Source organism: Paramormyrops kingsleyae, chromosome 2, assembly GCF_048594095.1.
Source record: "Paramormyrops kingsleyae isolate MSU_618 chromosome 2, PKINGS_0.4, whole genome shotgun sequence".
Classification (NCBI taxonomy): Eukaryota; Metazoa; Chordata; class Actinopteri; order Osteoglossiformes; family Mormyridae; genus Paramormyrops; species Paramormyrops kingsleyae.
In genome coordinates, this window is record NC_132798.1 from 32,322,042 (window position 1) to 32,334,695 (window position 12,654).

The 12,654-nt window shown below is 48.9% G+C and overlaps 2 protein-coding genes across 5 annotated transcripts; one reads left to right on the top strand and one right to left on the bottom strand.

Annotated features, from left to right (window-relative positions):
* Positions 1-539: 539 nt before the first annotated feature.
* On the top strand, positions 540-3,077 carry pgam5 (PGAM family member 5, serine/threonine protein phosphatase, mitochondrial). The gene is made up of 6 exons (XM_023812296.2): positions 540-835; positions 1,248-1,420; positions 1,662-1,787; positions 2,211-2,299; positions 2,549-2,682; positions 2,786-3,077. Exons 1-6 carry the CDS (start codon positions 606-608, stop codon positions 2,934-2,936), a joined length of 903 nt encoding a protein of 300 aa, XP_023668064.1. The 5' UTR covers positions 540-605; the 3' UTR covers positions 2,937-3,077.
* Positions 3,078-4,196: 1,119 nt separating this feature from the next.
* Positions 4,197-12,391, bottom strand: ankle2 (ankyrin repeat and LEM domain containing 2). 4 transcript variants are annotated; one of them, XM_023812411.2, is made up of 13 exons: positions 12,245-12,391; positions 10,087-10,551; positions 9,555-9,749; positions 9,020-9,213; positions 8,713-8,901; positions 8,395-8,517; positions 8,241-8,307; positions 7,962-8,143; positions 6,963-7,069; positions 6,708-6,877; positions 5,801-6,602; positions 5,545-5,676; positions 4,197-5,339 (listed from the first exon to the last, which is right to left on the bottom strand). In XM_023812411.2, the coding sequence occupies exons 2-13, from the start codon at positions 10,538-10,540 to the stop codon at positions 5,132-5,134; spliced, it is 2,823 nt and encodes a 940-aa protein (XP_023668179.1). In that variant the 5' UTR covers positions 10,541-10,551; positions 12,245-12,391; the 3' UTR covers positions 4,197-5,131. The 4 variants fall into 4 exon arrangements, with proteins under 4 accessions (XP_023668179.1, XP_072565089.1, XP_023668182.1 ...); XM_072708988.1 differs by lacking the exon at positions 12,245-12,391 and adding an exon at positions 12,146-12,237; XM_023812414.2 differs by lacking the exon at positions 12,245-12,391 and adding an exon at positions 11,648-12,025.
* Between the last annotated feature and the right edge of the window lie 263 nt (positions 12,392-12,654).

A 12,654-nucleotide genomic window follows, 5' to 3' on the forward strand; every position in this document is an offset into this window, starting at 1 on the left:
CCAGACACATACTGTATATATGTCCAGCCATTATCCAGCCGTGTCCTGGTCGTATGAGTACGAAACCGTGAAAATAATTTTATTATTTGAAATAACTCACATTGAAATATTTTACCAATAAAATATGTATTATTACTATTATGGTTGTTGCTGTTATTGCTGTTATTGTCAATACACGTAGTCATTTTCATTCTCTTAAACAGTATGTGGCTAACTCTACTAAGCCACATCATTAATATGGTTTCATTCACCCATCGTCCAAATGCAATAATAATAATATTAATAATAGTAACAATAATAATCATTATTATTAGTATACATTCGCTAGCACATTATTCGAAATAGAATTATAATTCTTGAAATCACGAATTGGCTTTTGTACTGTAGTTGTGTTTACGGGGCTGTTTTCCTTGGTTTATGGTGCCGACCGCACAATTAAGCGCCCAGATCAGTGAACTGTGCATAATCGTCCGTTGTAAATAAAGAATCGCCAAATACTTCGTTGCGCTTGTCCAAACGGGATGCCGTAGTTAGCGGACCGCGGGGCGTGGCTGAACGCCGCGTGTTTCCGGCGGTATCGGCGGAGAGCCTACAGACGCGGAGTGATGTCTTTCGGAAGGGCAGCTAAATATCTCTGTGGTTTCGCGGGTGGGGCGGTGGTGTTGGCGGCGGCTGGGACTGCTGCCCTGAACGCCGAGGAGTTACTCGGACGCGCAGGAGACGCCGCGCCAGGCCGACCGTCTTGGAGGTGGAAGGGAATCCCGGTGCTCCGAGCTGCGCAGCCGGTGCCAGCATGGGCACCGGCGAGCAGCGGCTGGGACGACAACTGGGACAAGTACGACACCGTTGTCTTTTGTTCATGTGATATGCTGGATGAGACAAGTGTGGGAAGATAGGCTGCACTCGCCGTGCTCGTATAAAACTATGTATATATTTATTAACATTGCGTGCTATGAGCTCGTAACTAAATTGAATGAATTAATTGCACACGCGAGTATAAAGAAAGAAAATGTGACACCGGGGCTCTTCACGCAACATTGATCCAATAGAATACAACAGAAAAGAAAGCCATTTTGTCATTGTACAGAAAGAAATTCAATACACAGCTCCTTGATCGATACTCCCGAAAGAAAAAAAATAGCAGACATTACTGTCTGTTTACTCCTTAAATTTTGAATGTTATCTGTTAAATTTCAGTGTTCATTTACTTAATTTCTTCGTATTTAACTTGTTTGGTTTTGTCTCAGGCGTGATCTAGGGTCACAGATTACATCTAAGAAGACAGAGAATAACAGCGAGGAAACCAGCACAGAGGTTGACAGCGGCAAGCCGAAAGCTACACGTCACATCTTTCTGATAAGGCACTCCCAGTACAACCTGAATGGGAGCGAAGATAAGGACCGGGTCCTCACTCCGCTAGGTAAGCTGTGCTGGATGAACACAACCCAAGTACCTTGGGCTTTTTGCCAAGAGAACCTGCCAGTGGACAGGTTCAGGACTCTGCTCACTTTATGCGGACCTGGTAATCTCTAGTTTGACTTCCATTCCCCCGAATCAAGTTACCTAGTAGTGATTTTTTAAATATTTCGCATTTAATAAGAAAAATAATGGCAAAATGAGCACTGTGAAAATTGAGATGTGATGGCTCTTGTCTTGTGCAGGCCGGGAGCAGGCAGAGCTGACAGGCCAGAGGCTGGCCACCCTGGGGCTCAAATACAACATCCTGATACACTCCAGCATGGCCCGTGCTACAGAGACTGCCCACATCATCAGCAAGTATCTCCCAGGTGTGAGATGGTGCCCCCACCCCCCCACCCTGGTATAACAGCACAGTTGCAGTGACCGTGCTTGTAAAGTAAACTCCTCCAGCCAGTCTCTAAATGCCCGGACATCACCCACAGTCAGACATTTACCTCTGCAGATTGTTTACTAGCTTCATTTCAAAACAATAATTACTTGTTTTGTTATTCTGTTATTTTTGGTCTGTAGAATTTCACATGGACTATTAGATGTTTTAAATTGCAGTTTTTCACGATGGACTATACCTCTGGGTTCAGCAGAGCACTGATATTGACTTTGGTGATGTGCTAATCAGTGACTTTGTCCATGTATTCATTCCATCATCCATTCCTTAACTAAAAGATTAACAAGGCCAAACATGTTATACTGCTGGTTGATAAGTCCTAACCAGTGTGCCATTTGTTGCTCAGGGGTAGAGCTGGTGAGCTGTGACCTGCTGAGGGAAGGGGCCCCGATTGAACCTGTACCTGCGATCTCCCACTGGAAGCCTGACGCAGCGGTGAGCCTGGTTTCTGCCTTGTGTGTGACTGCCACCTACAGGGCTGGGAGGCTACTGCATGATGGGAGCCAAAAATGAGCAGGTTGTGTGTGGATCACTTACCTTGGGGGTGGGGGGGCTGCCTGGAACAGGCTGCAGTCCCCTGAAAATGCCCTGAAGCTGGGATCCTAAGGCATGAAGCACGCCGGGCTGTCGGGTGATGCCGGTACTAAAATGTCTGTCCTTGGGGGCTCCGCCTCCTGTCCTTAGCAGTATCATGAAGACGGGGCACGGATCGAGGCCGCCTTCCGGCGCTACATCCACCGGGCGGATGCCAAGCAGAAGGAGGACAGCTACGAGATCATCGTCTGCCATGCCAACGTCATCCGCTACTTCGTGTGCAGGTGGCTATGTGCAGCATGTTTCCTAATCCCCTAATCATTTTTACTCAGCTCCATGTACCGGTGTTGAGAACCTCTGGATGTGTCCGTTTGCCTGATCTCGCAGGGCCCTGCAGTTCCCCCCCGAGGGCTGGTTGCGCATGGGCCTGAACAACGGCAGCATCACCTGGCTCACGGTGCGGCCCAACGGGCGGGTGGCACTACGTGCACTGGGGGACTCTGGCTTCATGCCGCCAGACAAAGTCACGCGCACCTAAGGCCCAATCGGACCCTTTGTCACCTCACCCGGGGAGGGCGGTGTCTCCACCCAGTTCCCGATGCCTGCTTGGTCTTTTCTGGCTCTTTACTGATGAAGGGATTAAGTCACCACGCATGGTATTTCAGTGTCTTACCAGCCGCTAATGTGTGTACGCAGCACCGGCAGCACAGCGCCCCCTTCTGGCACGTCTCCAAGTGTCTTGGGAATTTTGTCATATCATCTAACTGCTTGTGCAAGAAAAACTTGTGGTCCTTTCTCTGCAATTTGTCATACAGAGGAAACCAAAAAGTGACATTTGATTGTAGTCCTTACCTACAGGAGGGGGTGGGGCAGCAGACAATACAGCGACTATTTTTGAACCTGTTTGTGGCCGTTTCCTCTGAGTGCCAGTTTTACAGGCCCTTTGTGCTAAACGCTTTTCTATTTTGTGTGATGCCGTACATGTGGACGTTGTGATTGCACAATAAAGACTGACGACTCATCCACTGCGTTTGTGGTTTCTTTTATGATGAAACTGCATGCCATCATAGGTATTTCCTCGATGTTTAATGCACCACAGATTCAAAGTGATCCACTTTAATTTCCTGGGTGTTTCTTATTATGCATACTTGACCATACTTGTGTGCCTGTTTGACATCATCTTCCATTGCCGAAGACCAGTTCCAGTAATAAGAACACAAGTACGGTAAAAATCCCTGGATGTCGTTCTTGCCCTGCCTCAAATATCAAGGATGCGTCACTTGCACCCAAACAAGAACAATCCCATGATTCATTGTATCCGAAGTTCATTCTTGGGAGGCAAGTTAGCAAATACGTTCTGGCCAAGAGAACAACCTTTGAGATCTTTGCATTCTTGGCATTAAAAAACACCCCCTGTGATGCAACAGTATTGAACGCTACATTACAAATGGACCTGTTTGCCCAAATCAAGGCTGACTTGGTCATACATGTAGGTATGGAGGCAGGGAGTGTATAATGTGTGAAGTTCTGCAGGTCAGAAAGGAACAGCTGGTCTGAACAGTGCAGGAAATGAAGAATGAAACCGCATCATCACATACATGATAAATTCACCTTTCCTTGGTCTAGAATTCAGCAAATGGGATCATTGCACAAGATCCTCACTGTCAGCTCAGGCTCTTAGTTTGACAAGGACCACATGGCTTCCTATCAGCTGCCAAAGACGACAGGAGATTTCAGACTCCACATGTGGTGACGGACACCAAGACACAACCGTGAAAGAAGAGACTACGTGGCCTCCTTGTTAAACTGTTAGATTTACAGTCCTTTATTATTATTTTAACATTTACTGTCCAGTGGCTGTTTTCATATTTGGATAATGAAACCTTCAGACACAGTCCTAAAGCTGTCACATTCATTCAGGCAGGCCTCTGATCTCACACTGAGAACAAGGTGCTGTCATCTGGCAGGTTTTTTTCCACAGAACACTTCCAAACGTCCGTTTGGGTCTCCAAGGTGGAGAGTCATTTGGCAAAGTGTCACAGCTGAATTCAGGAAACCAAAAGGGGCAAAAGCAGATATAGTTATCTACAAACAAAAATACTTATTAAAGAAATCTTAAAATACGGCATGGAAGAACCAAAACACACCACAGTATTTTCCTTTTTTGTGTAAAGACCCGTCAAAGTCAGTCATTTAATGTCTAAATATCCCACAGAGGAAACAGAAAGGGTTTGTAGCAGGAGAGGACCAGAGATCGGTTCCCCATTTCAGAGAATTAAGGCAACTGCTAAACTGAAAGGAAATACAACAGTAACCAAAAACAGGAACAACCTGGCAGTCTGCTAGCACGTATGCTAACGTTGTTTTGTGCTACCCCAAGACGTCAAGAAAACCATAATAAAAAGATTAACTTTTAAACATTCATTTTCTATTCATTCATACACTGTAGGATTATTTTCGTGGGGATTAACGAGTACCATATTTAGGGTCAGAGTGTCTGACAACAGAGATCCGATTAAGAAGTTGCATCTCCCTAAGATGACGTGAGTAACATACGGTTCTGTAACCTAAACCTGGGCCTGCAAAGGCGCCCCGCCGGGAATCTGGCTGGTCAGGACGGGTCCCAGGATCATGGCCGATCCTCGACGCTTGGTGCTGAAGGATGGGCACGTTACCAAATGGGTGAGAGGGAAGTGTCGTGTACCATGTGCATATTCTGGGGAGGGTGCCGCGTCACAACGCCGGTTCACCAAAGTATTTGTGGCGGACGCGCTGGATGTAGCCGGTGGGGCTATGCCGACTCGGGCTGGCCCAATCCGGAGAGGCAGCGTGTCGGGCTGGGCTGGACCTCCCGGGCGTGGACAGGAAGCTGGCGCTGGGAGAGCCGGGCGTGCTGGTCTGCAGCCTGAGGCGGCTTTTGTCCACCGTCGGACTCGGCCAGCTGGGGAGAGTGACATGGTACCAGTTACCGATGCTGAACAACGGGAGAACAAAGGCTTCACTTCTCAAGGAAAGAGCCTTACAGCTTACAGCTGGCTGAAGGGATCCACCCACCAATAAAATGACCAGGCTGGTTTCCCAGCAACCCCGTCCACCATAGGTCTGGGGACCTCGGTTCCCCCGGCATTAACATCCACCACACCCACCTCTGCATCTCAGAATCCGAGAAGCTCTGGAGCATGTTCCTCCACTTGTGCACACTCGGGTATTTCTGTGCGTCGATGTCCCTATCCCCGATGGCCAGCAGCACCTCTCTGTCCAGCTTGGTTGGCGACTCCCTGGCAAACACAAGGAGAGCCGGGTGAGCTCGGTCAGAAACGTCAGACGCGGAACGCGAGACTCTGAATGGTCTCTGTGAGATGCTCAGCGGACGACACCCTGCTCTGTTTTCCAAGCACTCACCCCTCGATGAAGAGCGCCTTTTTCGCTTGGGCCGGTGTCCGTGACATGTGCGAGCTCTCCAGAGATTTGTATGTAGAACCTGAGCTACTCAGGTCCCTGCTCCCATGGTCCCAGGACCGGGAGCGGGCACAGATGGGCCTCTCGGAGCCGGCACTGCCTGTCCTTTGGCTCGCGGCCTCCACGCTCTCCTCGGGAGTGAAGTACTCCTCCGAGCTGCTGAGGGAGCGATCGATCCCATCCACGTCGTCCCTCCCCCCCAACCTAGGGGCTGCTGGCTCCTCTTTGTCTGAGAGCACCAAGCGGGTAAGGCTGTGGAACACATCCGTGGAGCCTGAGTCCTGGGCCTCCCTGCGCCAGGCACCTGCCCCGCAGCGCCACCTCTCAGCGGGTCGGCTCTCCGCCGCGTCCTGCAGGGACATCCTCTCAAATTCCACCATCAGGTCGGATATGGGCGACAGCAAGCTGGGGGAGGCCCCCCCGCGGCCGATCCGTTCCCCGTTCTGGGTCCTCTCGCCTGACAGAGGGGAGCACAGGCCGTTCTTGTCGGCAGATGGGAGGCCCTTTTCAGAGAGCAAGCAGTCCTGCTCCGCGGCCATCTCGATGAGGTCGGCGCTGCGTGACACGGGCAGGATGTGGAACTCCAGACCGCCCGACGCCCCCTTCAGGCTGTCCTTGCCACACACCGCTGTAATGCTGGTCAGCGCTGCATTCTGCCGGTTCTTGATCTCCTCCAAACTGATGTCGTCTCCCTCGTCCAGGAACGCCCCCACGGAAATGGAGTTGCAGAACTTCTTGGGCTTGCCTGCAGATGGAAATGGCACTTCAAAAACAGCCAATCAGAAGCAATTCTCTTCACTCAAGGGGCATGTCACATAAAAGAGCCCCTGGAAATGGCTGCAGAGCTTACCTGGTGAAGGGGTTTTGAACCGATTGCTGGTCTCATTTTCTCCGGCGTCCTCTTTTTGGCTGAGGTGCTCCTCCAGCTTCCGGAGGCCATCTGCTGTGGATAGGTCCACAAAGCCGCCCAGAAACTCCCAGTACTCTGCCCAGGGGTGGCCCAGTTCATGGGCAAGGTCTCTGTACGAGAGGGGTAGGGAGACCATCATTACCTGGCTTGGCCGTACAGGCAGGCCAATCAGGAGTCAGTCAGTCCTCAACAGACCTGCCTACTCTCTCCGCCCCTCGGTCTGGGTCAGACTTCCGGATATTGTGAAAATACTTCGCCCGGTCTCTAGGTGGCGTCTTCCATACTCTGCGGAACTCATCTGCCTGCAAGGGAAACACACCTGCAATGTCAATCCTGATGTTTTTTGCCATTTCTAATATAAATGATCTAATAACAAAACATTGGAGTAAGAGCTCCTGGTGCACAGTCTGACCTCACACACGCGACTCAAGTGCACTGATCCCATGTTTTGCTTGAGTGTAATTTTCCCCACATGCTTGTTTGTTTTCTCACAAAAACGGAGGATTCGAAATGGACCACAAGCACTGCCTCAACATGATTACTTTTAGGTTTACAGACGCTCCCCAGCTTGTGATGGTCCATGTTACGATATTTCGAATTTATGATGGGTAGATGTTCTTCGCTTTCAGTATTTCATTCAATAAATGAAATATTCCACATTTTATTATAAAATAGGCTTTAAATTAATGAGTTTGCCCAACTATAGGTACGGGTTATAAGCATGTTTAGGCTATGATGTTAGGTTAGGTGTGTTGTACTAAAATGCATTTTCGCCTTACGATATTTCTGCCTTTTAAAAGGTTTATCAGAACGTAACCCCATCATAACCTGGGGAGACGCTGCATTTATTTAGCAGGCCCCTTTGGCAAAAAACAACATCCAGTTAAGAAAGCAGTGTCTGCCAGTCCCTGGAGCAACTGGGATTACAGGCCTCGCTCAAGGGTCCAATGGTGACATCACTGTGCCAGTCACGGGATTTAAAACAGCGACCTTCTGATCAAACTGCACAGCCGCACACTGCCCCACCCAGTCTGGTTTTGGGGGGTGTTTTCTCAGTGATACGTAGCCTTCTTAAAAGTCAACAAGCTGCCGTTTAGAACTGTATAAAAATGATTATAAGACTAAAATTAATGAATTATCTACAGCTCTTTGATAGGGCTTAAACAGTGCTTAATGAGACATTGTAAACCATACCTTAGATGGACTAAGTGGGCCGGCAAAAGCCCTCACTGCCATTACTGGGTCTTTGGGGCTTCCTGGCAGCTTGGCGATTAGCGAATGAGGAACACCTTCTGATGGCTCAGGTGACCAGGGACCACCAATAACAGGCTGCAAAGAATTGTCTGTGGCCCTCAGCAGTGGGACGAAACAGCGGTCTGTGGTAGAGGAAAAAAAATGATGGGATGAGTGAAACGGGAGAGGGGAAAAAACACAGACACACAGACACACTCTGCCTTAAAGCCTGGTGCCTACCTTCTAAATAGTCACTGATCTTCTGCATAATCTCCTCCTGGTTTTTATGTTTTCTTTCACAAATAACCTGCCGAAGAAAAGTGGGCTGAAACTACTGGACACCGCAAGGGCATAGCACATGTCCACACACTCGCCAGCGGCTGCGGTGACTTACCTCGCAAGGTTTCTTGTCGTACTTGTTCTTGCAGTTTTTGTCCGTGACTGGATGCGAGCACAAGACGTTCACCACCTCAGGGCAGCCAAACTTACAGGCGAAGTGCAGCGGGGTTTCGAAACCCTGTGAAGGCATAGAGGGGAGCCAGGAGTCACCCATAGGGGCTGGCACAAAGCGATTACTCATCGCCTTGCCCGTGGTGTCGGGGTACAGTATGGGTGAGTACTCACCACCTTGTTGGGGGTGTTGAGGCACAGTACAAGTGAGTACTCACCACCTTGTCTGGGGTGTTGAGGTACAGTACGGGTGAGTACTCACCGCCTTGTCTGGGGTGTTGAGGTATAGATCCACGATGTAGCGGATTCGTTTCTGCAGCATGGCCTCCTGGTCGTCAGGGTACATTAGTCGCATGAAGTCTGGGTTCTCCAGCGTGTCCAGTAGGAGCTGGGCGATGCCGGGCTGGTTCTCCTTGGCCGCCACATGCATGACATTGTAGCGACAACCCTCCTGAAACAGCCACAGTAGGAGACACTGGGGGTGGAATCACTGACAGACACAGAAATACTACCCCACCCTGTACACCGTGTTCAGCAAACAAACAGCACCGGCCAGCAGGCCCCAGTACCTGCACCACAGTGGGGTTGTCCCCGGAGCCGATGAGATAGCGCGGGTTGCTCCACACCAGCTCGGAGAAGGCCGCCTGGTCCCCCTTCTCCACAGCCTTGCGTAGCTTGGCCGTCAGGTCCTGTGTACGCGGGCTCTTGAAGCTGTTAGCTCGCTCCCTGTTGATAGTCTCTGCCTCCAGGGCTGATGGGCCATCTTGGGGGGGGGGGGGTTTAAAAAGGAGGGAGATTCAGATCACAACACAGAACACAAACAGGCCCGCTGTGAGCTTGTCTGATAAATGCTAAAAGGTGTGATGGATGTATCAATATGAGATTAATTATTAGTAGAAAGAATAAAAAGCACTGATAGTTTCAACTGTACTTTTCATGTCTTCTCCAAAATTTGGCAGCTTCTATGGTAATAAAAGCCGCAGTAACAAAAGAGAAATATCCTCATTTCAACAATGTAATGCAGAGGAGAGAATGAGCAGCGAGGGACTAATTGAAAGATACGCAAGCATGTGGTGGATGGAGACCTCTGTTCGGGAGACCAACCTCTGTAGAAGATGAGGCCTGGCTTCCCTGGGGAGACACAGGGGGTGAACTTGCTGGGGGATGGGCAGTAATCGCAGATGCCCTTGGCAAACTTTTCTGCATCCTCTCGGTTGGAGAATGGCTTGAATCGAGAGCCTTTCATCGTCTTCACAGCCTGCATAGCTTCCTTCTTGTCTGTGTAGACATGGACCCTGTCTGTGCAGGGAAAGACGTAATTTTCACAGATTAGACGTAAGAAGAGGGACAAGGTGTAATGCCATCACTGCGTACAGGTAATAGACAGGCTGTTCATTTGTAATATTTGTCTCAATGGTACAAAAGTGGAGCCCTTGCAAGACTGGAACTTCGCTTAGTAAACCTGTGTCACACGGTATCGGTTTCATCCCTTCCTTTGCCGGCTTACTTTTTTCCACAGCACAGTCACACACTGCCGAGCAGCGACTGCACACCGTGACATGCGAGGTTTTGCGTGCCTCTGTGAGGCAGAGGACTCCAACAGCTCCCAGTGCCCAAACCCTTACGGCATCCTCACCACTTCTGGCCAGCACGTCCTCCGTTAATGGACACACGCCATAGTAGACCGCTGGGGATGTCTGAGGGGTCTTGGGAGGGTCCTGTCCTTCGGCCTGGGAGCTCATGTCCTCCACCTGCATGCTGCATGATACCTCAGGCTTCTCCAAGAGCGCCTCCTCCTCAGGTGGGTTGAGTCCCAGATCGTAGCCAAAGTCCCCCCCTCGGCTGACCTCCTGGGAGTCCTGAGCCGATCCTGTGGACGAGGTCGAAGTACTGGACGCATTGGTGGCCCCCCCCCCTCCGTCTCGCTCCGATGTCCCACCACTGTTTCCCAGGATGGCCCGGGCCAGTCGCCTCTCGAAGGTGGCCCTAGTGGTGGCCGTTATGGGGCCGCACATGAGGCCGGCCCCGATGATCTCCTCACGCAGCTGGTCTGCGCTCAGCTCCCGAAGCCTGCTCAGAATGGCCTCCATCCTTCAGCTACCTGGGGAAAGGAGCGCAGCACTGTCAGGGCGTCATCTGGGCGAGCTGTGCGCCTTCATGTCCCGCAGGCACCTGCTGGCAGCATGATTAAAATGCTACACACTTTAGCACCCCCATGAGCTGGTGTTAGCATGAACCATGCAAGAGCCATGAGAAATAACTCCAGCGGACGGCAGGTTTTCTGTGACAGGTGGACTACCCTCTGTCACAAGCCAGTGAGAAAACAAAAATCACTGAAGGTTAACTATTCATGCTTCAACTCCAGAAAATTTGATTATATTTTAATACATTAATACATTTAAATAAACCCTCCTTTATATAATCTTATAATTGGCTATTTATCAAAAGCATGTTTTATAAAGCACATGCATGCAACAAAACATAATGTGTGGATAAATAAGGTGTCGAATTAATCGTTATGTAAGAAACACGATCTACCTATGACTCTGCAATAGTTACATTTAAAAAAAAAAACTCGCTTACTGCTTAAAGTAAAGGCAGTTTTCAACGCACCACGGATATATTTATCAAATCGATTTACTTGCAATTATAGCAAGCAAGTATTTTTGGTAGACAAACGCCGCACGTATAATGGTGTAATCAAGTTTTTGTGGGTTAGCTCTATTTTTCACCTCCGCTCATCTGAAAAGGTCAAGTTTTACTGTCTGTATATCTTCGCGTTTAAGCCGAAAAACAGGCATGTTCACTCGTACTAAATTACTTATCTCCATCACATCACAGTACTGATGGTGTCCATATAAATAATATCCACGGACAACGTATGACATCGAATGACAGTAACCGCGTGTTCACACTTACCATCCATTATTCAACAAACAGTAATATTTTAGAAACAAAAATCTGGCCCGGTACTAATGTGATAATTTAACGGCAGTTTGCAAATGGGCTGCAGAGACAGACACAAAGCTAGGCACAGTCTGGAAGCGTCTCATTGTTTACATGGCACAGGGCGCATGCGCACTCCCGGTCCGGCAGCACGGGGACGCGCCGCAGAGAGCGGAAGGTACGCGTAGCCGGCCGCCCTGTTTTTTTTCCTTTTTTTTTTTTTTAATTAAAAAAAAACAAAACATATATACCTAATGCAAGCCATGTGGACGGCCACAGTTATTCGTAAAACTTAGGAACTGCCAACTCATGGGACACCAAGCTACCGAGGCAACAGGGCGGAGCAAACCACTACGCATACACCCGACAAGAGCCGGCTCTTGTCGCGTAACTTTATCTGCATCGTTACACGCCTAATAAAGGAGTTTAAAATCCGCCAATAAATGAACTGTTTTCTTTAAAACCACGTCGTTCACCCTAGTATTGCCGCCTGTATCATTTAATGCCACTAAGCCGCCGGCATTCTTAACTAGCTAACGTATATGGAGGCTATTCAGTGTGCATCATAGACCATGCGTGGCTCAGCTACCAGCTAACCATCCGAAACATCCCTTATATTAATCAAAGCTAGACGATGTTATTTCTCTAGCCCCCCAATCGCACGATGAATCAACTCAGCCCGACAGACAGCAAGCGTGTATTAAAAATATCCTGCAGCAATGTGTTTTTTTTTTGACGTCAGACATTACCCAGTGCAAAATATATGACATGTTACCGATTAAAATATCTAATATTTTATTCAGCTCCCAGATCTAAGTTTCTATGTGACATAGACCGTCAGTGCCCACCTCCTTCTCTCCCCTTCTTCTCCTGTAGTCAACCGCGACGCTTTCAAAATGCTTTGAAGTAGGACCCCGCGTGTCTCCCTACAAGTGCCTGAAGAAAACTCAGCGATTCTTCCGAAACACATTGCTATCGGGACCACACCTTCTCTGAAAAATCAACTAAAAGCGCCTTACGCTTTCGAAACACAACGCTGCATGATATGACTTTTCTTAATGCCAAAATATAACTCCAGGACTCTTCCGTAACAATTCTGTTGTAGGTTTCCGCGGTTACCTTGTAAGTGCCTGAATAAAACTCATGGTCACGCCTTTGGCTGTCGTATCAGTCACCACTTTTCTCATCTTATATGGGATAACGATGATTAAAAATTCTAATTGTTTATAAACGAGTGTATATACAGGTATTGACGTAT